This window comes from Triturus cristatus, chromosome 6 (genome assembly GCF_964204655.1).
Source record: "Triturus cristatus chromosome 6, aTriCri1.1, whole genome shotgun sequence".
Classification (NCBI taxonomy): Eukaryota; Metazoa; Chordata; class Amphibia; order Caudata; family Salamandridae; genus Triturus; species Triturus cristatus.
Window position 1 is genome coordinate 509922981 of NC_140589.1, and position 22636 is coordinate 509945616.

The 22636-nt window shown below is 42.0% G+C and overlaps 1 protein-coding gene and 1 long non-coding RNA gene across 3 annotated transcripts in view; both read right to left on the reverse strand.

The window, feature by feature from the left end:
- The window catches only part of LOC146817347 (uncharacterized), a 261970-nt gene that overhangs the window by 203714 nt on the left and 35620 nt on the right, over positions 1 to 22636 (reverse strand). The window lies entirely within an intron of this gene.
- On the reverse strand, positions 15737 to 20310 carry LOC146817348 (zinc finger MYM-type protein 1-like). Its single transcript, XM_085610925.1, has 2 exons — positions 18265 to 20310; positions 15737 to 16143 (listed from the first exon to the last, which is right to left on the reverse strand). The coding sequence occupies exon 1, from the start codon at positions 20284 to 20286 to the stop codon at positions 18304 to 18306; it is 1983 nt and encodes a 660-aa protein (XP_085467051.1). The 5' UTR covers positions 20287 to 20310; the 3' UTR covers positions 15737 to 16143; positions 18265 to 18303.

The following is a 22636-nucleotide window of genomic DNA, read 5'->3' on the forward strand; positions in this document are numbered from 1 at the left end:
GTAACGTTTGTGAAACATCTGTGAACAGTCTCCAAGAGGAGAGTAAATAGAGCGCAGTAGCCATTTCTCTATTAATACACGTAAAACGTTTTTTTAAAACAATAAATAGCCAGGAGAATGTGTACGACCCTAATATACGTGCTCTCATTTTAAGATAATGTAACAAAAAATGAAATAAGAAACAACAGATCCAAATCCTCACAGCTATCATGAGATTTCTCGAGGCCCTGAATTTCCGATATACATTTTAGTTTGCAACAATATGGCGCACTGCAATTCCGCTGATCAGCGTAGGGTGTAATAATCCTCAAAAATATTCTGCGATGTAAACGCTATTTGCCTCCTAGACTGAGTGAGCTTTATCCAGGATACATTTAGTATAAAAATAGAACTGACAATCACTCCAAACACGAATGTGTGTATGCACTGTAATTGCGAGCCGAATATGTGGCATTCAAGTCTGTGTGAACTAGTTGCTATTATTAACATTTTATTAATAATGAATCCATAAAATACAGAAGCAAAGAAGTAGCTTCGCCACAACGTAGAGATTAATTTTTCCGGCCCACTCTGGCCCCAAGCTATCACATTTTCAAAGGGGCAGGTGGAAGAATAGAAAAAAGAAAAGAGAGAACTGCTCGAGCCCCTCCCTGCCGCCTGTCGACTTAGATCTATTAAAACCTTCCAGGGAGCCACATTTTCTGAATGAAGCAAGTCACTAAGAGGGAACAAAGCAAACTTTATCAGGACTTGCAACAGCACATTCCTGGCATTCTCAGCCTTTGGCATCAGTAGACTATTCCAAATCAGAAAGGGTGGGGAGCGGGGGGGTGGCGGGGGGAGTACACACGCTGAGCAGCACCAATGGTACAAGCGTTAGGAGCCTCAAAGTCGAAATTTACAACTTTATGTGAGGCTTCCTATCGTCATGAGATGTTTAGGACCGCTCTTACTACAACAGGCTTCTGAAGAGCTCGCCAAAAATACAAAATATAAGTACCCCGGATATATTATATATTACAGTTTTAAACTCGACCCGAAGATATTGGAGCGCTTTACATGAGCACGTATATGCAAACTAAGGCATTATTTTGAGTCTAGCTGAAAATTGGCACCAGCCAAATTTAAAAGAAGGTCTTAAGTTTTCAGCTAAACACGGATATAGCCTCATGTCTGTCCAAGAAATGGACTACGCTCACCAACTGTGGTATCTTGTTGAAACAAAACGCCTGAGCAACCCGACTAACTGTGGCGGTAACACAACCCCCTCTTTCCCTAACCCGAACATGCAACTTAGCAAACGAAAAACAAAAACCGCCCTCGAGTCTTGTTTGGTTTCATTAGATATATGGCATTGTGTCAACAATACCGCTTTTCTTAGAAAACCCTCCCTTTCAGTTACAGCCAGAGGTCAAACCTGCGAAAAAGGCAAGGCAAGGTCAGGACTATATGATGCAAAACAGCCTCTTCGTGCTGAGTTCCTTCACGGTTTGCTGCTGGACGGGACACGGCTTACACTGTTTTTTTTCTTTACTGGTTATGCAGCTTTAGCTCTTTGTTGAAAACTTTCAGACCAGTGGGAATTAATTTTCAACCAATCTAACATTTTCCCTCCAAAACATAACTGTTTGCCATAGAAGCGTGTTAGACTGCAAAAACGGTAGAAATTCACCTGCAACAAAGACAAAAACCCTTCCACAAGACAACCGTCTGGAGCGCTGATCCATCCCCCGAGCTGGAGACCACTGCATAATTTGAAGTTAAAAATATATAAAAGTGCTAGACCCAACGTTTTCCTTAGAAGCCTGCCGCCCACGCCGATGAAAGCTTAGGTTCCTGAAAACCAAGGCTGCCTCGTTTTGATTCTGCCCAATGCCTTGGTCTTCCACCACCCTCTCCTGTCTCTTTATGCAAGCCTTGTAGGTTCTTTTCCATCAACGCTTTCTCCCTAGGCCTCTGTTTCTCTAGCTTTCTCTCCCTTTCCTGCTATTCAGGGCACAAGTCCTAAAAAACAGAAGTGGGGGACTCTCCAAGTTAGGTGGTGTCACAGAAAGTGACATCACGACAGGAAGTGACATCACATGTGCAGCAGAGCTATCATTTGCACGTATTGCAAGATTTAACAATTGAAGCTGCTCAGTACTTAGGCCTGTGACTTAAGGTCCCTGTATGGCGGAATTAAGAGCCCAAATGTGGATGAAGTTTGGCGTACAACTACATTAGTCAAGTCATTAAGTGCTGTAAGCAAGGCATACTAAAACATGGCATGCCAAGTTTTCAGGATGCTGATGTGTAAGGATCCCCGTTTTCACAGATTTTTTACAGATAAATACAGACAGAAAACAATGTGTTTTCTGTATGCATTTATTTTTAAAAGTGGATAAATACAGAAATGTGTCCCACTTTTAAAAGTGACTCTCCGTGTGGTCTTTAATGAATTATAGGCCAGCAGCTGCCCTGTAAAATAATTGTGTTGGGCGGCGTCCACCCGCGGAGTCCCTCGACTTGTGCCCTGGTATACATGTATGTATATGTTATTTCTATACAGCGAAGAGAGAAGCAGTGGAGTGCTGTACACGCTGAAAGACAACCATAAAGTCAACTAGTAAGTGGAGCGGAAACTGGGTTGGGGATGGTTAATTCATTGTGTTGTGGTATTCATAAAAGTGGTGAGCTTCCAACTCTTTCCTAAATTGGAGCGCGTGTGGAAGCATGCCGAGAAAAAGGATGGGAGGGCCCAAACTGCGTTTTCAACATGCAATTTCCTACAGGGCTTTTTAGACATGGCTGCAGCCCGAACCGCTGAACGGAATTACACCAAAATTTGGGCGGAAAGCTAGATCTCTGTACAGAAAGAGTGCTTTTTGTAATTTGCTGTAAATCTATTCAGTAGTTTGGAAGTTACTACAGAATAAAAGATGTATTTATGTATATCAAGAGACGTGGATCCACCGTGGTGGATCCGCGCACCATCAGCAATGCCGTGATTGGCTGCCGCAACCAGAGAGAACAATTGCGGACGCCATTTTATGTATCGGGACTCGGTTCCTGGGACTGATCGAAAGGGTCATGGTACAGATGCACTGACCCCATGGGACTGATGGAGGGGTCTGTGAGGGACCCTCATGGGGAAGAAACTGTGAAAAACACTTTTTTGTGCTTGCAAGGATCTGCAGATGCATCGCAGAACTCAGTGTGGCCCCCAGTGTGAATCTGCAGCCGATCCAAACCCCAATAAAAAACACCATAACCACTAACAGACCCATTGACACACACACACATCCCTGCACCCACTCACAGACCCACACAGGCACTCACACACCCTCCCACACAGCAATTTACCCATACAACCACATACATACCCAGGGGCACGAGGGCTGCCTGCCATTTTGGGGGAAAGTTGTGGCCAACGCCCCACTGCCCATGCGAGCAGTGTGGGTCCGCTGCATGCGGGGCATTGACCGAAGGCCGTGTGCAGCGGCAGTTGGATCAACATATGGCAACTAAATATTAATTTATGTTAAATAAAAAAATTGTAGAAATTCACAGAAAATAAATCAAAGGGTACAGGGACATTATAGTTCGGAAATAGCAATTAAAAAAACATAGAAATTCACACAAAAAAGACACAAGGGTTGCAGGGATGTTATAGTTCGGTTTAGATTTTACACACAAAAACCATAGAAATTCAACAGTTCTAGTTATCTCGAGAAACTATAACTCGTGCCCTAAGGCAACTATAACTAGCACCCTCACAATGCACTGCTAAATGCCACCTTTTTATACCAGCCATGACATCATTGATAATATCAATGCATCATTTGCAGTAAACTGATTGATGAGAAAACTGAGCATGGCGGGGGCGCGAGTTAGTTACCTTAGGGCATGAGTTACAATTTCATGAGATAACCATAACTGCTGAATTTCTATGGTTTTAGGTGTGTAAAATCTGAACCCAACTATAAAACGCCCCTGTAACCTTTGTTTTTTCCAATATATATATATATATATATATATATATATATATATATATACACACACACACACACACACACACACACACACACACACATATATATTATATTTATTTAAAAAAAATGCTTTATAACATACTGACGGTCGCCAGTAGGTAGTTATGTATGTGTGTATATATAAAACAATTTTTTTATAACCCACTGGTGGTCGCCAGTAGGTAGTTATAGGTACAATCTAATTTTCATTGGACAAGCTTTTTTGGACTTGTCAAAATCTTCGGTGTTGTTTGCCAATCGCCATAAAATTTTCTCAAAAAAAGTGCTCCAGTGATTATTGTTGTGCATCAAAAGTTTTGGGGTGATCCTTCAAGCGGGGACCAAGAAGTGGGGGGTTAAATAAACTTGTGTTTTCCATGTTAATTCCCATAGGACCTTTAGATAATGCTATAGCCTGAACTGCTGAACGGTATTACAACAAATTTGGCAGAAAGATAGATGATGGTGCAGGAAAGTGCAGTTTAATGATTTGGTGTAAATCTGTTCAGTAGTTTTAGAGATATTAACCAAAATCCAAATCTGTATATATTGGGGTGCGGATCCTCCAAGGATCCGACCGTCCCTATGCTCAAATCTAATTGGCTGACAATACTTCAAACCAAGAAGTGTTGGCTCCCATCTTGGGACTCTGCCCGAGTCGAGTTCCAGAAAAAACGTTGAAAAAATAAGACGGGGCAGGGTATTTGGCCTCTTTGGGGGTGGAGGTCACAAAGGGACCACCCAAGGGCAAAAAAAAAAAAAAGTATATATATATATATATATATATATATATATATATATATATATATATATATATATATATATATATATATATATACACACACACACACATCTTGAATACTCCTCCGCTGTCCTTCGTTCAACGGCAATCCCCAAGGATGGACACAAACCCAAAACTGTGTGCAAAATTATTCCGTCTTTATTCCAGATGTCGCCATAACGCGTTTCGGCTCGCCTGAGCCTTGATCACATGACAATGGCATCGAGATATTGCACGCCTTTTAAAGTGACAGTATATCAGTAATCATGATCACGTGACAAGCATTGCGCGCACCTTTTCAATGAACATAAAGAAAAGCTTAACCACAGTCTAATCTAATACAAGAAATTGGACTTGGTTTCAATATTAACGATAATAAAATAACTGTTTGTTTTTCTTTTTTCTTTTCAATTATAAACATTGTTTAAAAAAAGATCTCTGTAAAATACCGTCAATTTGTTCATGGTTTAAGTCATATGCCCATACTTGTAAGGGTATGTCTATAGAATATGCATATACAATCCTTTGCTTGTGTTTTAATACGTGATTCATAGTACTTGATTAAAAGCAGAAGTAATAAAATATATAAATATTATTTCTGTAAAAGTGCAATGTGCAAATACACCCAATGTGATTAAAAAAAAAGTTTTAAAATCTATAAATTCGAACAGTTAATTGTTGTTGTGAGAGATTAGATTCATTAGGTAAATTGGACCTCGTAATGATGCACATTTGTATGTATCTTTGGCCTGTGTATAATGATTTGGCAAGCAGATGTATTCTGTAAATAGGGGGTAGGATACTGTCACTGTTGCAGATTTGTTGATCTTGCATAAATCATTGGATTATGTAGGTAAAATACCAAGGTTTATGTTACCCTCATATAACAATCTTGTAGCAATTATTTTCTCTATGTGGGTAAATGTGATATCTCATTGAGACAATCAATTTATTATATGTATATTACAATCTTCTGTGCATGAACGAATAATTAGATCGGACATGCAGATGAACTGACTGCACCAATAAAGTGCGTGAGTGCCAGTGCAAAAGAGTGTGCAAAATATTCGCCAATAAATAGTTAAAAAGGAAAATAAGACCTTTTGAATTATATCTATTGACCTATCTATGTTATATTACATTCTGATATGTGCCACTGAAGATGACTATATTCTGATAGCTTGCATACCATGAAGATAAAATCATCAAACATGGGTAAAAGCATATAAAAAAATGGATAAATATTAAAATATCATTTTTAAATATATATACATATAGAATTTGAATAAAACCTGATATAACCAATGATTAAAATTCAACGATTAACAGTTTATACGGTATGTTAAAACATTTTTGACAAGATCTACCCAGTGTATGTATTTTGTTGTAATACTCTCTCTATTAAATCATCAGATTTTGCTAAATCACCTTATACTAGGCATGTGTATAGATCTTCTGTGGCATTAAGCCCAGCAGGGTACTTAGTGTCCATTTGCAAAATATACCGGGTTTCTAGTTTTCTTAGTTTGTTCTCACGGTCACCACCTCTCCTGTTGGGTGCTATTGAGTCAATGACAAAATATTGGAGGAGGTGGTTGTCAGATTTGTGTTTTTCTCTGAAGTGTCTTGCAACGGGGTATGTGTTGTCCTGATTGGTGATAGCCCTTAGATGTTGTAAGATACGTTTGAACACAGGTAATTTCGTGCTGCCAATATATTGCAGATTGCACGGACATGTAAGGACATATACAGCATATTCTGTTTTACAGGTTAAAAATTTAGTGATCTTGTGGTTGTAATCACTAAAAGGGGTTCTGTATGTACTGGTGTTTACTCCCTGGTTACATGCCTTACATGTTTTGCATCTAAAGAACCCTTTGATTGTTTGCATCCAACTGCTGTTACTAATCACTTCAGGACTGGTGTGCACTAATGTGTCTCTCATTGAGGGTGATTTGCTATAAGTAATGGACACCCTCTGCGGTAGCAGGGGTCCTATTACTGGATCACTAAGAGCCAATGGCCAGTTTCTTTGTAAGATTTTGTTGAGACTCTTGTGTTGTTGACTGTATTGCATTATTAGTCTAAACTCCTCTTTGGCATGTGTGTTAGCCATAGTGTCCTGAGATACATAGGTGGAGTTAACTTCTCTAGTGTTGTTAATCTGTGTCTTATCCACTTTTTTATCCTTGATAGCTTCCTCCCTAGTGCAGGCCATGGACTTTTTTATGGCATTGTCTATGATACACATTTTGTAGCCCCGTTGCAAGAAACGATTTTTACTCTCCTTCTGTGCTGCTTCTAAGTCAAGATCATTGCTACAGATGCGCCTTATGCGCAGCATCTCCCCGTAGGGAATACTATTAATAAGGTGCTTTGGGTGTGCGCTTGTGGCATGCAAGGTAGAATTGCCCGCTGTCTTCTTTCTGAATAGTCGTGTTTCTATTTTATTGTTGCAGATATACACTTGGGTGTCAAGGAATTCAATTTGGGATGGGCTAATGGTGGCTGTAAAGTGTAAATTCAGATTATTTATATTAATATTCTGTATGAATTCATTGGCCTGCTGTACTGATCCACGCCATACTACAAATAGGTCATCTATGAATCTAAGCCAGATGACCACATTATTCCTGATATATTCCCCATATTGATCTCTGAGGACCAGCTCCTCCCATTGGCCCATATGCAAACATGCATAGCTCGGTGAGAAGCTGGCCCCCATCGCTACTCCCCTAGTTTGCTGATACAACTGACTGTTGAACATGAAAGTATTGTTATGTAAACAGAATTCAATCATTTCTATTAACATTTTATTATGTTCAAGGTGTTGTGTCGACCTTTGATCTAGGTAGTGTTGTACAGCCAATAGTCCGTCTCCATGATTAATGCTAGTGTATAGCGAGGTTACATCCAATGCTATTAGTAAGTAGTCATTGTGCCATTCCACATTCTTGATCTTTCTCAAAAAGTCACTAGTGTCTTTAACATAGGACGGTAGATTTTGAACATACTCTTGTAGATAATAGTCAATATATCTTGTTGTGTTTTCTGTGAGACTGTCTTTAGCGCTGATGATCGGTCTTCCTGGAGGTTCATAGCAGTTCTTATGGATTTTTGGGATGAAGTAGATGGTTGGTACTGTAGGGTTATCATTCTTCAGAAATTTGAGTTCATCATTACTGATAAGTTTTGCAATGTTCCATCTAATTAATTTATGATGAAAGTCTTTTTGCGCAATTTTCATATTGCCCACAGTAATCCTTGTGTAGCAGGTGCGATCGTTTAGTTGTTTGTACGCTTCCTTGTTGTACATAGTGATTGGCCAAATTACAATGTTGCCTCCCTTGTCGCTGTTGCGAATGACAATATCCTTATTCTTCTGTAATTTTGATGTTAGTAACCGATACTGCCGATTGATTTTACTTTCATGTCTGGTTTTAGATTGTATTTTTCTATGCAGTTCTTTAATCTGTGTGGTTACTGTTTCGTGGAATATGTCGATTGAATCACGTACCATTATTGGGTTGAACGAAGATTTGGGCTTGAATGGACTTGCTCCTAATGTTTGCTTCGTGGGATTACTTTCGTTATTTAGATCTTGAAGCACTTGAAAAATTGGTACATCGGATTGGGTCAAAGCCGGTGCAACCTGTCGGATTTCCTCTTGGGAAGTTTGCTTGTGAGTTGTTTGATTAGCTGTGTTGTTAATGAAGTACTTTTTCAATTTCAATTTCCGTATTCCTTTATACACATCCAGTCTTGTCATAGCATAGTCAAAATTCCTTAGTGGAGCATAAGAGAGGCCAAGTTTCAATATATTTGTTTCTTGTTCCGTTAGTACAACATTAGATAGATTGATGATAGTGTTTTCAGTATGTTCATCTATTGTTGTTTGTTCCTCCAATATCCTCGCCCTCTCCTTCTTATTGGTCTTTGCTCGTTTATTGCAGGCTTTGCGCCTTTGCCGCCGCTTGTAGTTGGCGTTGCTTGGCTTGTTTGAGGTCTATATACACACATATATAATATATATTCACTGAAAAAACCATAGGTTTCACACATGTTATAGTTAGCGGAAATTTTACTGATAAAAAACCAATGAAATTCCCCCGTTATAGTTAGTGCAGGCAACTATAACTCACGCGACCGCAATCCTCTGCTGATGCTAATACTGTATTTAGACACTTATTTGCCCATGTCTTCTTCCATACATTTTTAGCTATACATATATTACAAATATTTTTTTTTCATAAAGACACATATGTCATCAGCAGAAGATTGCGGTCGCGTGAGTTATAGTTGCCTGCACTAACTATAACGGGGGAATTTCATTGGTTTATCAGTAAAATTTCCGCTAACTATAACATGTGTGAAACCTATGGTTTTTTCAGATAATTTGCAAGGTTTTTTAAATGCTAATTCCTAACTATAACGTGTGTGAAACCTATGGTTTTTTCAGTGAATTTGTACGGTTTTTTAAATGCTAAGTTACTTTACGCCATTCGTGGCGTGCGCGCCCACTTAACGCAGTTCGTTCCGTGCGCGCACAGTGAGCACGCGGTGCGCTTCGCGCACCGCACGCCCACTTTACGCAGTTAGTGCCGTGCACGCACGGTGGGCACGCGGTGCGCTACGCGCACCGCGTGCCCACGTTACGCTAGATGGGCCATGTACGCACGATGCGCTTCGCGCACCGTGCGCACATGGAGGACATATGATGCACTTCGTTTTGAAAGGTAATATTTTAATTTTTCGTACATTTTATAAGCCATGCACAAATGGTGCCCTTCGGGCACCATTTGCACACGGGGTGGAGAGAGTGTGGATAATTTTTTTTTTAATTTTTTTTTTTTTTTAATATTTTAGTTTATCTCAGGTGTAATAAGCCATGCACAATTGGTGCCGTTCGGGCACCAATTGCACACGGGGTGGAGAGAGTGTGGATAATTTTTTTTTTTTTTTAAATTTTTTACCGTACGCGTACAGTAAGCGTAATCGGCGAAATTACCGAAAAAAAAAAATTCCGTTTTTGGCCTTGGGGGATCTTTGGGGACTCCCTCAACATGGCTATGTGTGTGGGAGCTGTCTAAACAGCCCCTTTACATGTTTTTGGGCTTTATATTTTAAAAATCACTCTCAGTGCGAGAGAGAAAATGGCGGCCGCCGCTTCCTGGTTTCGGCCGATTCGAATGTTTACTTAGATCTAAGAGCCAATCAGAATCGCGCTCGCGCACGCCACCGTACGCGTACGGTAAGCGTACCGTAAGCGCACCGTAAGCTGGCTCAGATATATATATTGATTTAAAGGCTATTTTCTCAGAATCTACTGAACAGATTTACACCAAACCTACAAAAGGCACTTCCTTGACCTGAGGACTACCTCTCTGCCAAATTTCTAGTAATTCTGTTCAGCCGTTCGGGCTGTAGCCCTGTCTAAAGGCCCTATGGAAAAATGCATGGGAAAAACGCGTTTTGGGACCCCCCTTTTATCTCAGCCCCCGCTTGACGAATCCCCCCGAGACTTTCAGGGTAGGAGCGGAGCGTAGCGCCCCACCTATTTTGAAAAATTCGCGAGGATTCGTCGACCGGCGCCAAAGTTATTCAAAATAGAATGTTGCGGATTTCCTATGGAAACGTGGTCCTAACTATAACTACCTACTGGCGACCGCCAGTAGGTAATATATATATATATATATATATATATATATATATATATATATATATACACACACACACACACACATACATACACACACACACGGGAGTCGCACTGGAGCCGCAGCTCCTGGCACAAAAAGAACAGCCCTCGGCACCCGGGTCGGCCAGGTCCCAGGTGCTCATGGACCTTAATAATATCCCGGGGATCACCACCTACCTGGGCTTATTTAATGTTAATTGGGGGGGGCCTCGTGGACCCACGTGTGCCCCAAGGACCACCACCTCCCTGGGCATATGCATGGTTATGGAGCAGCCACTTGGATCCCCCACTCACCCCAGGGGCCACCACCTCCCCAGGGCCATAATCGATTAGTACTGGGGGGCCTCAGAGACCCTCCCCTCTGGGTCCCGGGGACCACCACCTTCCCGAGCCAACTTCTTGTGCTCCACCCCAGGCGTTGGTCTGCGCAGGGGTGTATCTGAAGCATGTCGCAATTTTGTGAGTGAGGGCAGTAGTTTTCCACAGGGCACGTGCCACCTCTCTGAAAGAGAACTCAACACACTGCTCCTCTCTGTGTGTGTTACACTTGCGATTGGGGAGGCTTGAGTAGTGGGTTTGTTTTGCCTCTCCCCCCTTCTTTTGTGTGAGAAGTATCTTCATTTGGTTAACAGCTGAGGGCTTTATTGTAGTTTATTAGAACAATCACACAACTAATTATTACCGCAGGACAGTAGGCCCAGACATGTCAGAAGTATTTTCATTTAGAATGGTTTTATGTAAATATGGCTAAACTACACTTTGGCGAGAATCCAGCTATGCTGCATCTAAGTTAACAACCCTGGTATGAATACTGTCGATAGAGATTGTGATTACATAATCTGTAAAGCATAACTACCACTAAATCGTAGACCAATAGGTAGAACAATCACTAGAAAATACTGAAGAAAAAAAAAATCATCTACCCCGCTTATACTTGCAATATAACATGAAATACAAACCAAAACTACATGGCTCTCTAGTTAAAAATCGCAACATGAATAAATAAATGGCAGAAAAAGGACGTAATAATCTATGGATATAACTAATTGTCTAGAATAGAAGTTGGCAAGGACTATCATTACCCAATCTCCAAAGTTCCACTGCTTACTGTTCATGATACTGCAAAGGGATGTAGTAATGGTCAGTGTACAGAATACGTTTGAGTTATAGTTTTTGGGTTAGTATAGTGCTCTTTTGAGAACAGTTTAGAGTTAGGATCAAGTGAAGGAGAGCGAATAAAATACATTTTCACTGTAAAGTAACAGCAGTACCAGTTCTATTTAAGAAGTCAAAGTTTAATTTAAAAAAATGTAAACAAAGCCATTTAAGTTCCTATGTAAACGTTATTTCTCTATAAATATTTTCTTTGTATTAAGGTACATTCAAGCAGCTAACCGAGCGCATACTATTAAACTAAACAGGCGATCATTAAATCACCAATATCAAGTTTTGCTTTTACCTTAAGAGGCCAAGGCCACAGCCTTATGAAGGACTCCAAAAGACCATTACCAGGATGCACCGCTGTGCCTCTGAGCAGCAATAGGAACGTGTCGATATTTTAATGCCTTAATTGTAGATTCTCCGACTAGTCTTGGTTGACTACAACTATCCTCTAATATTCTTAACAAAGTCGGACACTGACTGGAATACGTTTTGAGACTTGTGAGGGCCTTTGCGAATCAAAAATACTGGAGTTTTCATAAAGATAAGACTTTCCTCCCTCAAAGAAGACCTTGACAAATAAATTTGATGGTTACAATTTGCATATTAGGTCGCTCTTTTACCCCCTAACTTTTTCTACAGTTAGAAGAGACACACTTGTTCCTGGCACTTGACAAACAAGTTTTCATAAAACTGGAGTGGCTCTGGTGAGTTAACTATGATCCAGAGCTGAGAAGGCAGTTAAAGAATACTCAAAAGGAAAATAAAAAGAAAGTTATAGTTGCAAAAGCTACTTTCTATGCTGAATTAATTTTAACAGCACAAAATTACTCTGGAAAAGTTTTCTCCATCGTGAGATCATTAAAAGATCCTGTATCTGGGAGTACCCCTTGGATGTATCACAAATGTTCTGTGACAATCTCTCAGGATTCTTTGAGGACAAAATTAGAACCAACTGCACGTCCTTTCCTCTGGAAACATAGCTTTAGATGGGGATAAGGCCAATTCTTTTTTTTATCTCTGAGGCGGTTTAATAAACGTTGTTGGTGCCTGAGCTACTTGCCTTCTTCCGTAAGATTCTAGATATGATTGGTTCGCAGCCCCTCTTTTCATCCTTGTCCTCCGCAGATCATTTGGAAGGGGCATAGCATGAGATTTCCTGAACTGCTGGCACTTTGTAATAAGTCTTTGGAGTTAGCAGTTGTACTAAAAACCTGTAAACAGACAATTGGATTACAGTTTTGAAAAAGGCCAATGTAAATCCTAAAACGTCCAGCCTATTTCCCTGCAACCCTACCAATAATAATTAACGAAAATAGTGAGTTTGAAGCTCTCATCTTTTTTGAAAGATATTAGAATGTTTACGGAGGCATGCTCTGTTTTCAGTCCAGGTCATAGTAGAGACAACTTTGGTCTCTTATCATAGTTGGCCTGACACGGCTGCTTAATCAAAGCAATGCTTCTCCCCTGAAGCTACTAGATTTCTCTGCAGCCTTTGCCTCAGTCTCCACAGCCAGCTATTGCAGAGGCTGTGCAATGCCGGTGTTCTGCTTTGAAAAGCTGAGATCCCATCTTTCGGAGTGATCAAGCTGTTCAACTGTGAGCTTTTGAGTCCAGTGTGTGGATAAGGGGGTTCCTACGGCATCCTCCCTATGCCTCACTCCGTATAATCAATATGTTCAAACCCTGGAGGGTTTAATTTGGACTTTTGTTTTTTAAATTGGTCTGTTACGCAGCTGACACACAATCGCTGATCTCTGTGGAACAAAGGCATGGGGATCCAGGTAAAACTTTTAATGAGCACATGGTGGCAGTGACCAGCTGGATGTTCGAAAGCTCTTTAAACTCTGAGAAAACAAACAGTTACTGGTAACGGTTTGTAAAAACGATCGTAATTTCCTTCCATCTGAGTTGTGGTTTGCACAGATGGATCCCCTCAACCCAATTCCTGAGGTCCGAGATCTGGGGGCGCAAGCAGATCAAGACTTAATCCTATCAGAGAATGTGAGCAAGGACTCTTCCATGTGCATCCACCTAATGAAAGTGCCATGTAAGATCCTAGCTTTTCTAGTAGCACAGACCGACCTGTGGTTGTGAGCGCTACCATTCAGTTCAACAAATTCAACACTGACCTTGGGAGCGTCTGTTTCTTTATTACAACGCCTACAGCTGATCAAAAATGCTGCATCTTAGTTAGCCTTGGACCTCCCTAAACATTCCATAGCCTCTGAAGCACTGAGTCTTGCACTGGCTTCTTATAGGCAGGTAGAAGGACTTTAAGTCCATGTGCCTGGTATTCAGGGCCATTAAACTGCACCTACCCACATTATATGTGACTAATTCCAACCCTATCTTCCCTTCCAGATCCTGCAATCAGCTTAGGGTCATCTACTGCTGGTGAGCCTGCAATCAGCCAATGCTCATCCATTGCTGGGACCTAGATTGCAGAGAACACAGATGGGGGACATAGCATTTTCAGTAACCCCTGCCAGGCCTGTGGAATTCCTTGCACTTGGCGCTTAGGTTGCCAGGCCTGTGGAATTCCTTGCCCTTGGAGCGTAGGATGCATGACAATCTTTTAGAATTTCATAAGACTCCAAAGACCTGGCGATTTTCCCAAATACTAACTGACCTTGTTCTTTTCCGATAGTCTAGCTTGATAGCACCAGGACAAGATTTGGTATTTGGTGCATTTTATATGCTGTTACATACAACGCACAGAGTTCCAGTGGTCAGTATTCCAAGAAAGGTATAAAAGACCAGAGCGGAAAAAGCGTGCGTGTCTGGAACCTATCTAGAAAAGACTTAAGCCGTCACCCACCCAAAGATGGTATGCTTCATCACAGGGCCCCCTCCTCACACCACTATCCATAGATAGTGATGTGAACAATAATCCTCCAGAGAGGTGCGCTGTCAAGAGGTTTAATGGTCTAGGGAATGCCCTATGTTGTGATAGGAATGAGTCTTCAAAATATGAAATGGCAGCAGAGGGAAAGAATTGTAAAAATCTACCTCTTGGTAGACTTGTAGTTATTCCGATCCCCCAATGAGTAGAAGTTAAAAAGATGGGCGTAATTTGACCCAGTATAAAAGAAAGGCCAACATGTTTCTGCCTACATAAACATATAGATCAGGTGTTCGGGGCATGACTTTGCCACCTAATATGGCAAGTGCAACTTTTTTAGTGCTCTGCCCGAGCCGTGCGCCTCCTTTCACAATACTTCGTTACTAGAATCCTTCTTGTCCATTCTCACGTTGTCCCCAACTCACCCTCTGCTGAAGATCCTTCTGATGAAGTTTCAAGATCCAACACCTCTTATAACTAGGGCTTTGTTGGCGATGGACCTAGACCAGGAAAGCAGCGGTGGCTCAGGCACCTGTCCATGTGACTAAATTGGCAGTCCACCTGGCCATCAGATGACTGTGGAGAGCCAAAACACTGCCTAGGACTGTTGGACCTCCCTGCTTTTCCCAGCGGGGCCCCCATGCGATGGGGGAGCCTGCACAGTGTCCTGAGTACCAAGACGCTGATGGAGTCTGCACCTGGTCGGGGCAGTGCTCTGAATGCCCACCACCCTGACAGTAGAACCAGGGGCGGTGGGTGAGATTAGAAAGTGGTGGGGCGCAACCGAATTAGCATACAGCACCGTAGCGAGCGAGCGCAGCTCGCGAGCCCGAACCCCAAAAGGGGGGTTTGGGGGGATTACCCCCCCCAAGAAAATTTTGGAAAAAAAGAAGAAAAATCGTGCATTTTCAAGCAAATTTGAGAAAGCAGGAAGGTTAATAAAGCAATTGTGAAAGTGCAGTTATTACATTAATAGATGGCATAACATAGGTAGCTGCTTATTCAGTATTACCACAGAGCTTCATACATTCTGTCCTATTATGCTCAGGTGCTGAATTCAGACTATAAGACTCATGGAAATCTCAGCTCTAAGAGTAGAAGAAGTTGCACAGCAGTGTAATGGTTGCCAGGCTCGTTCCGCAGGAGCGTCAGGAACTTGAAGAAAAGTCCACAGTCTTCCCCTACGGCCTTCCGACTCTATTAGAATAGACTCTAGAGTAACGAATGGCACGCAAGGGGAAAACAGGGAAACAAAACAAGGAAAGGCGGGGGAAGAAAAACAGTCTTACAACATACTGAATATTAGACTCTAGAGTAACGAATGGCAAGCAAGGGGAAAACAGGGAAACAAAACAAGGAAAGGCGGGGGAAGAAAAACAGTCTTACAATATACTGAATATAAAAGAGGCAGCGCAATGCGCTGTTACCGTGATTCTGGTTGAGCTGAACTTTGTACACACACTTCACATAGGTCCACGCAAGTACCCCAAATATAAATGGTATAAAGCAGTGTTTCCCAAACTGTGGTCACATTCCCAGGGGGGTCCTCAGGCAGTAATTTTAAAAGCACAAAAAAGTTCCTTGTAGAATCAGCAGTTTTCCAGCAACAATAAAAGTGTCAAGATTACGTCGGTGATTAATGTACCTGCTGGAGAGAGATGAGAGTTGTGTCAAGTGGCAGCTTTGACTTATCTAATGTAGCACAGAGGGTTAATATGCCTACTGCAAAGAACGTGTACCATGCATTTTGAAAAACATTTTTTATGTGCCTAGGTTAGTGGGTTACTGCTTTAGTCACAGATTCTTTTGTTACTGTGCAGTTCATAAGTGACAATAGTAATCTAGCACAGTGACCTATAAACTGTCATCAAAGAGCTGCTTGCAAGCTGCATGATACAAGTTAGAAACATATGTTTGTTTCAAGTCTTTCATTATCCTAATCCTGCTAAAAAGGTTTATTTGGGTGGAAATACATTTTTATTGTTAAAGTCAATGCTAACCACTGTTATGTTCTGAATCCTGAGTTTGTGCTTCTCCAGACCAAGCACTCTTTAAAAATGCCTACCAGTATGAATAACATGTGAATCCTACACCCTGTAGTCGCATTTGCCTTATGTAACATTTTCTATACACTGATTTACACGTATGAATCATTGTCTCCATGGGGCAGATTTGCAAGAAAATTGACTGTGTGTGTCGCAAGCCATTTGGCTGCGCCGCACTGAGTCACTTTCGAAGCACAGGGATGCGACATATTTACAACAATATGTTGCATCTCTGTGCTTCCCCCTGTGCTGGCGCACAAACTGCTGCCATACGCCTGCACAGGCACATTTGCACCATGGTGCAAGGATGCCTGTGTCGTGGGGAGATTGTTTATGTGCAGGAAGTAACCCTTCCTGCATGTAAACAATCAGAAATGGCGTTTTTCAACTTCTAAGTGTGCTGCATTAGCACACATAGAACTTGCAAAACGTCATTGTTTTACTGATTGTTTATGTGCAGGAAGGGACACCTTCCTGTACATAAGCAATCACCAGAGGTAATATCCTGTTTCTATGCGTGCTGCAGAATGCAACATGCATAGAAAGAGGAGAAATTAATACATTTCTCCAAGTTGCCCCTCCCTACGCCTCCCCTGGGGTGGCGTAGCATTCAGACACATTTCCAGATTTACGATTCCTCGTAAATCTGGAAATGTGTCTGGTTCCATGGGTTATGCGTGGGAACACCCACAGCAACACTCATGGAACGTCCCTTTCACGTAAAGTGCTGTGTGCAATTGGGCCATATTTACAAGACCAGTAAAAGTCACGCAGGGTTGCTTTTCCTGCCTTGGAAATATGGGGCACTAAAATGCGTCACTGGTGCATCACTTTTTGTGACGCACCTGTGGCGCAAGGGGCTTGTAAATCAGCCCCTATATGTGTGTGATTTAAGGTGCTCTGACATCCTTCAATGGTATGAGAGATGTTATAAAACAAATTAAATACATGTGACAGAGGGGCTATGGAGAGATGAGGCACTGTTGGAGGAGGATAATATGGGAATCATTGAAGAACCCCAACAAAGATTGTCATATCCTGGTGCATAGTAAGGTCATCATTTACTACTCTTTAAAAGCTGATACAATTCAATATATAATGATACATTTGTTGTAGACTGCACCATTGTTTCCTAAATTGTCTTGGGGGGAGAGCCTCCCAAAGCCCCCTTTGTAGTGGTCAGGCGCACTCACTGCACTAGGTGTGCACTGTATGGGGACTGGTCTGCAAACATTTGCCTGGGCTGCTTTGGGTTTCCAGTCTGGCCCTGGCAGGAGTCTCATACTGCGAAATAAAACCAACCATTTAAAAGTTAGTCATGGAGATGCAGCGCTAACCCTCCTGTTTTTTGCTAATTCTTTCAATATAAAATACTAAAATCCTTAGTAATTCGAGTATCCGTTTTGTGTGCACACGTGTGTTTATTGTTTTCGAATTACTGTTTTAATGTTTGAAATTTAAGTCATACAAATTGCTTGGGGGTCCCCGGCTTCCAGTGGTGACTCAATTGGGGTCCTCAGGAGTAAACAGTTTGGGAACCACTGGTATAAAGGTTTTCGCAATTTGCCAAGGGGAAAGGTTTGATAGGCAACACAAGCAACGAATCGTTCACCCTGCGGGAGACAGGTCCGGCCAGTGAACAAAGGTGAGCAAATCTGTGTAGTCTCCAAATAGAACAAACACTACAAAACTTTTAAAAACAGAGATAACAATGCATTTCTTACCTCAATCAGAATTTTTTGTATTCAAACAAGTAGCAGCATTCACTTTTTGTAGATGAAATCCGCACGTCTCTCTTTCAGTGTAGCAAACTTGTCAATTACTTTCATGTTGAAGTCCGGTATCTTTTGGACTAGCTTGCTCTCTACAGATAGCATCGCCAAAGCATTTAGTCTTTCCTCTAGCATGGTGTTCCTGAGGAATGTCTTTATGCGCTTTAAGGCTGAAAAACATCGTTCAGCTTCTACTGTTGTCATTGGAGTCGTAATCACAATTTTTAGTAAAGTCACTGTCTCTGTAAGTGAGTTTTCCATATGCAGTTTATGAATTAAACTCAGCAAAGTCAAGGCGCTTGTGGCCTTCCGGTACACAGGCATTCCGTAGAGTACAGTTAACTCAGTTCTCAGCTGCTCTTTTTTGAGCATAGGATACGCTTCCACAGCCTGATTCAGAGCACGCTCAGGGAAGGATTCATCATATTGTGCAAACTCTTTACCTTGCAATAAAGTCGCACTCACCAAATGTTTTGTGAACGAAAAGCGTTCTTTCGCCTGCACAATTACAATGTCACATATCTCCTTTCCAATTCGAACCAGAGAGGTGATGTTTTGTCTGCGGTTTGCAAAAACAGAATGCTGCGGCAGTTTGCTCTCTAAATCTTCAACCCCATCTCTCACTTTCATAATCTGTTGTACAAATGCAGATGTATTGGCTTTCACAGAGACAGTATCTAGGTCTTTTCTTTGCAACTGATCGTATAACACATCAACAGGAATCATTATGTCATGAAATAAAAACAGTAAGAACTGAAACTCTTTGTCTTGTAGTGTTCTAATAAAGCCATGGGCTTCATTCTGACTTGTGTGATCAAAGTCTGCTCTGGATGCTATGGCGACAAAACATTTCTCAAGGCCCTCCCTCTGTTCAAAGATTAAGTTGACTGTACGAATGTGAAAGTTCCAACGAGTTGAGGATCCCCTTGGTACGCTTTTGTCCACAATCTCATGAAGGGCTTCTGTTCTTTTGGGGGAACGTGTGAAGAATGCTGCTATGCCTCCGATATCCTGAAAGAAGACTCGTGTCTCTCTGATCTTTGATACCGCCTGTTGCATAATAAGATTGAGTTGGTGGGCGTAACAGTGCACAAAATGAGCATTAGGGTACACATCTCGAATTCTCTTCTGAACTCCACTAAGGCTCCCACTCATTACGGATGCACCGTCATAGCTTTGTGCGATAAGCTTTTGTTTTTGAGGCAGGTCCGGGAAAATTAAGTCCAGTTGACACAGTATTGCTTCAGTGATGGTTGCTGCACTAGAGTCACTTAAATGCGTGAAGCCATAAAATCTTTCCACAATGTTTCTGTCACTGTCAAGGTACCGAAACACTAACACGGACTGTGTTTGAGTGGACACATCAGTGGTGTCATCAGCCTGAATAGCCACAAAGTCTGTGTTTCGCAACTCTTGCACAATATGGCTTCTTATAATTTCGAGCATACAGTCAAGGAGTTCATTTTGTATTGTATTAGAGGTGCCCTTAAAGACTGTAGCATGTGCTAAATGTCTTTCCAAATCCTGGTCTATGGTTGACATTAAATCCACTAGGCCTCGGAAGATCCCAGGTTTTGAGGAAGTTTCCGATTCATCATGGCCTCGCAATGCCAGTTCGAAAGCACCACAGAAACGAATGCAATCAATGATCTTGGATAGATTTTGTCTGTTCTTATCCACAGCTTCATTGTGTTTTTGAATGGATTTGCGATACGCATCATTTATCTGCTGCTCAATTGGTGCGTCTTCCCCCAACATTCCCAGTCTTGTCAGGTTTTCCAGATGATTTCTTGTGAGCGCATGCTTCTTTATTTTTTCAGCGATGTGCTTCAGGTCGACCATTCCTTGCCGTGTCCAAGAAAAGTCACCGCCAAACAGCAAGCAGGGGAAGCAGAACAGAGAATTGCGTATAGGGCAGCCTGTAAGCCAATCAGCTTTTGTGTACCAGGCATTTGAGAATGTACGTTTTGACATTTTTCCTCTGTCCTGGGTAGTTTGCTGTAGGTTTATTTCAGGCTGATGAGGTCCCAATTCTTTTAACTTCAGTTTTCGTTCAAGTGGCCGTGACTGGAATGACTTTGTAATCAGCTCTTGTACTGTATTCATGATGGGGTGTCGGGTGTTGCTGGCCTTACCAATATATATATATATATATATATATTAAAGAAACCTGTCAATAATCAAAGTACAACGTATAAGGTGCAGTGCAATAATATCAAATTTCAGTATAAATACATTATACATATATATTGTGCATTATCCTAATACATCTCAAATGACTGCTAAAAATAGAGCCGTACTGCCTCCTGCCTCTCTGTGCCATAGTGTTGCTGGAGGCACTGAAAGACACTGCTTGAGGGCCTTGAGAGTGACCACATGACATACATGCTCTAACTACGATGTAAAAAAATATATAGCATCAGTTGCCTTACCTTTAACACTGGTGTTTGCTGGGTTGTAGCCGGGGTCGGGTGAGAGAGCAGCAAAGGAGGTTGGGGTCCTCTTGTTGTTTGCTGGAAAATTGCCCCAAAATGCGGTAATGTTTCAGGTTGTCAGGTGCTGAAAATGAAAAGATAACAATTTATTTTTGAAACAGTAGGGTAATGAAACAAAGACTGTGGGGAAAAAACATAACGCTCCAATTTTTTCCTAGACATCAGATGAATCTATTGGAGGCTTTGAAAATAAGGAGAAAGTGACTGCCAGGGAAAGAGGTCCCATCACTGCCCTAGAAACAGTTACCAGATTAGAAGGAATGAATTGAGTGCAAAAACCTGCATCCTCTGAGGTCCAGACATCATTCTCATTGTAAGGTCCCTGAAGAGGCAAGTCTGAGTCTGACCCCTAGGTATCAAATATTTAACCTTTGCAGCGGGTGTCATAACTCTGCAGGACGGTCTGTTCTGTGACCTCATCACTACTCTAGAAAAGTGGCTAGGGATAATGGTGGGGAGATACCCAATCTAGTTAGTAGAGCAAACAAACACACAGAGGAAACAGACAGGGAAACCCTAGTCTTTGTGCTTCTGAAAAGCTGTGTTCTCAGTGTCAATGGGAAATAGGCACATTTTGATTGGTGTCTTGTTTTTTACACCACTTTTTCCCATACATCAAAAGTGTTCCACCAGAATCAGCAACAAAGCAGGCAATTGGACACTGAAAGAGAATGCAGATCCAGGGAGGCTCCAACACAGAAGGGTGTAGAGTCTGGGACATCTAACGTAGTGCAGTTGAAGTGAGTGATGTGTGTTCTGACAGCAGTGAGTGATGTGGACAGTGAGCCTGATGTCTGGGATGTGCCAGAAGGGCTTTTTTATATGTACTAAACCCATTTGGGTTTTGTGATCCATTCCGACTCGTAATTAATTAGGAGGGGTCGTAAAAGGGGTAACCCTGCCTAATTACAAATAGCAAAGGCATTAATAATTTGCTATCATAATTGCGGTCGCAACCATTGGCCAGTTACCAATACCACAAAGGAAGGGTTAACTGATTCACAAAGAGGAAGGCTCATTTGCGAACTGTGTCCACAGCCTGGGAGGGATTTGAGTAGGTGGTTTAAGGCACTTGGCCAGGGCATAGGTCGCATCACAAAAGAAAAGTAAAGACAGGTCGTAAAATGTAGGTGCACTTTTTCTGCCCATCCTTTTGATACATCTAGGACAAAATGGCTTTTCAAATTACCAGGTGGATTTAAAAAGACCCTTTACACTGACCTGCTCCCTGCTGACGAGAGGCAACTACCTCGAAACACGTGTCCAGGGATGGCTAACGCAACACATACTGTTCTTTTTACACATCGTGGCATAGGGGTACCCCCCGTCGCCACTACATTTACCACAGTCCTTTGGGGCAACTTGCTGGTGTGACGAGCAGTGTGCGACCAACTTTTGCATAATTTATTACGGCTCCCTTGAGCCAACGGGCTGACGAGCCTTGGATCTGCACCTGCGCGCCATGAGAGGTACTTGACCTGTTTTAATTACATTTTGGCAGTCCACACGGCACCCCTTTACACTGACCTGCTCCCTGCTGACGAGAGGCAACTACCTCGAAACACGTGTCCAGGGATGGCTAACGCAACACATACTGTTCTTTTTACACATCGTGGCATAGGGGTACCCCCCGTCGCCACTACATTTACCACAGTCCTTTGGGGCAACTTGCTGGTGTGACGAGCAGTGTGCGACCAACTTTTGCATAATTTATTACGGCTCCCTTGAGCCAACGGGCTGACGAGCCTTGGATCTGCACCTGCGCGCCACGAGAGGTACTTGACCTGTTTTAATTACATTTTGGCAGTCCACACGGCACCCCTTTACAC

Bases quoted from the DNA above. Each gene is read 5' to 3' on its own strand.
- LOC146817348 (XM_085610925.1), bottom strand. From the start codon at position 20,286: ATGTCAAAACGTACATTCTCAAATGCCTGGTACACAAAAGCTGATTGG.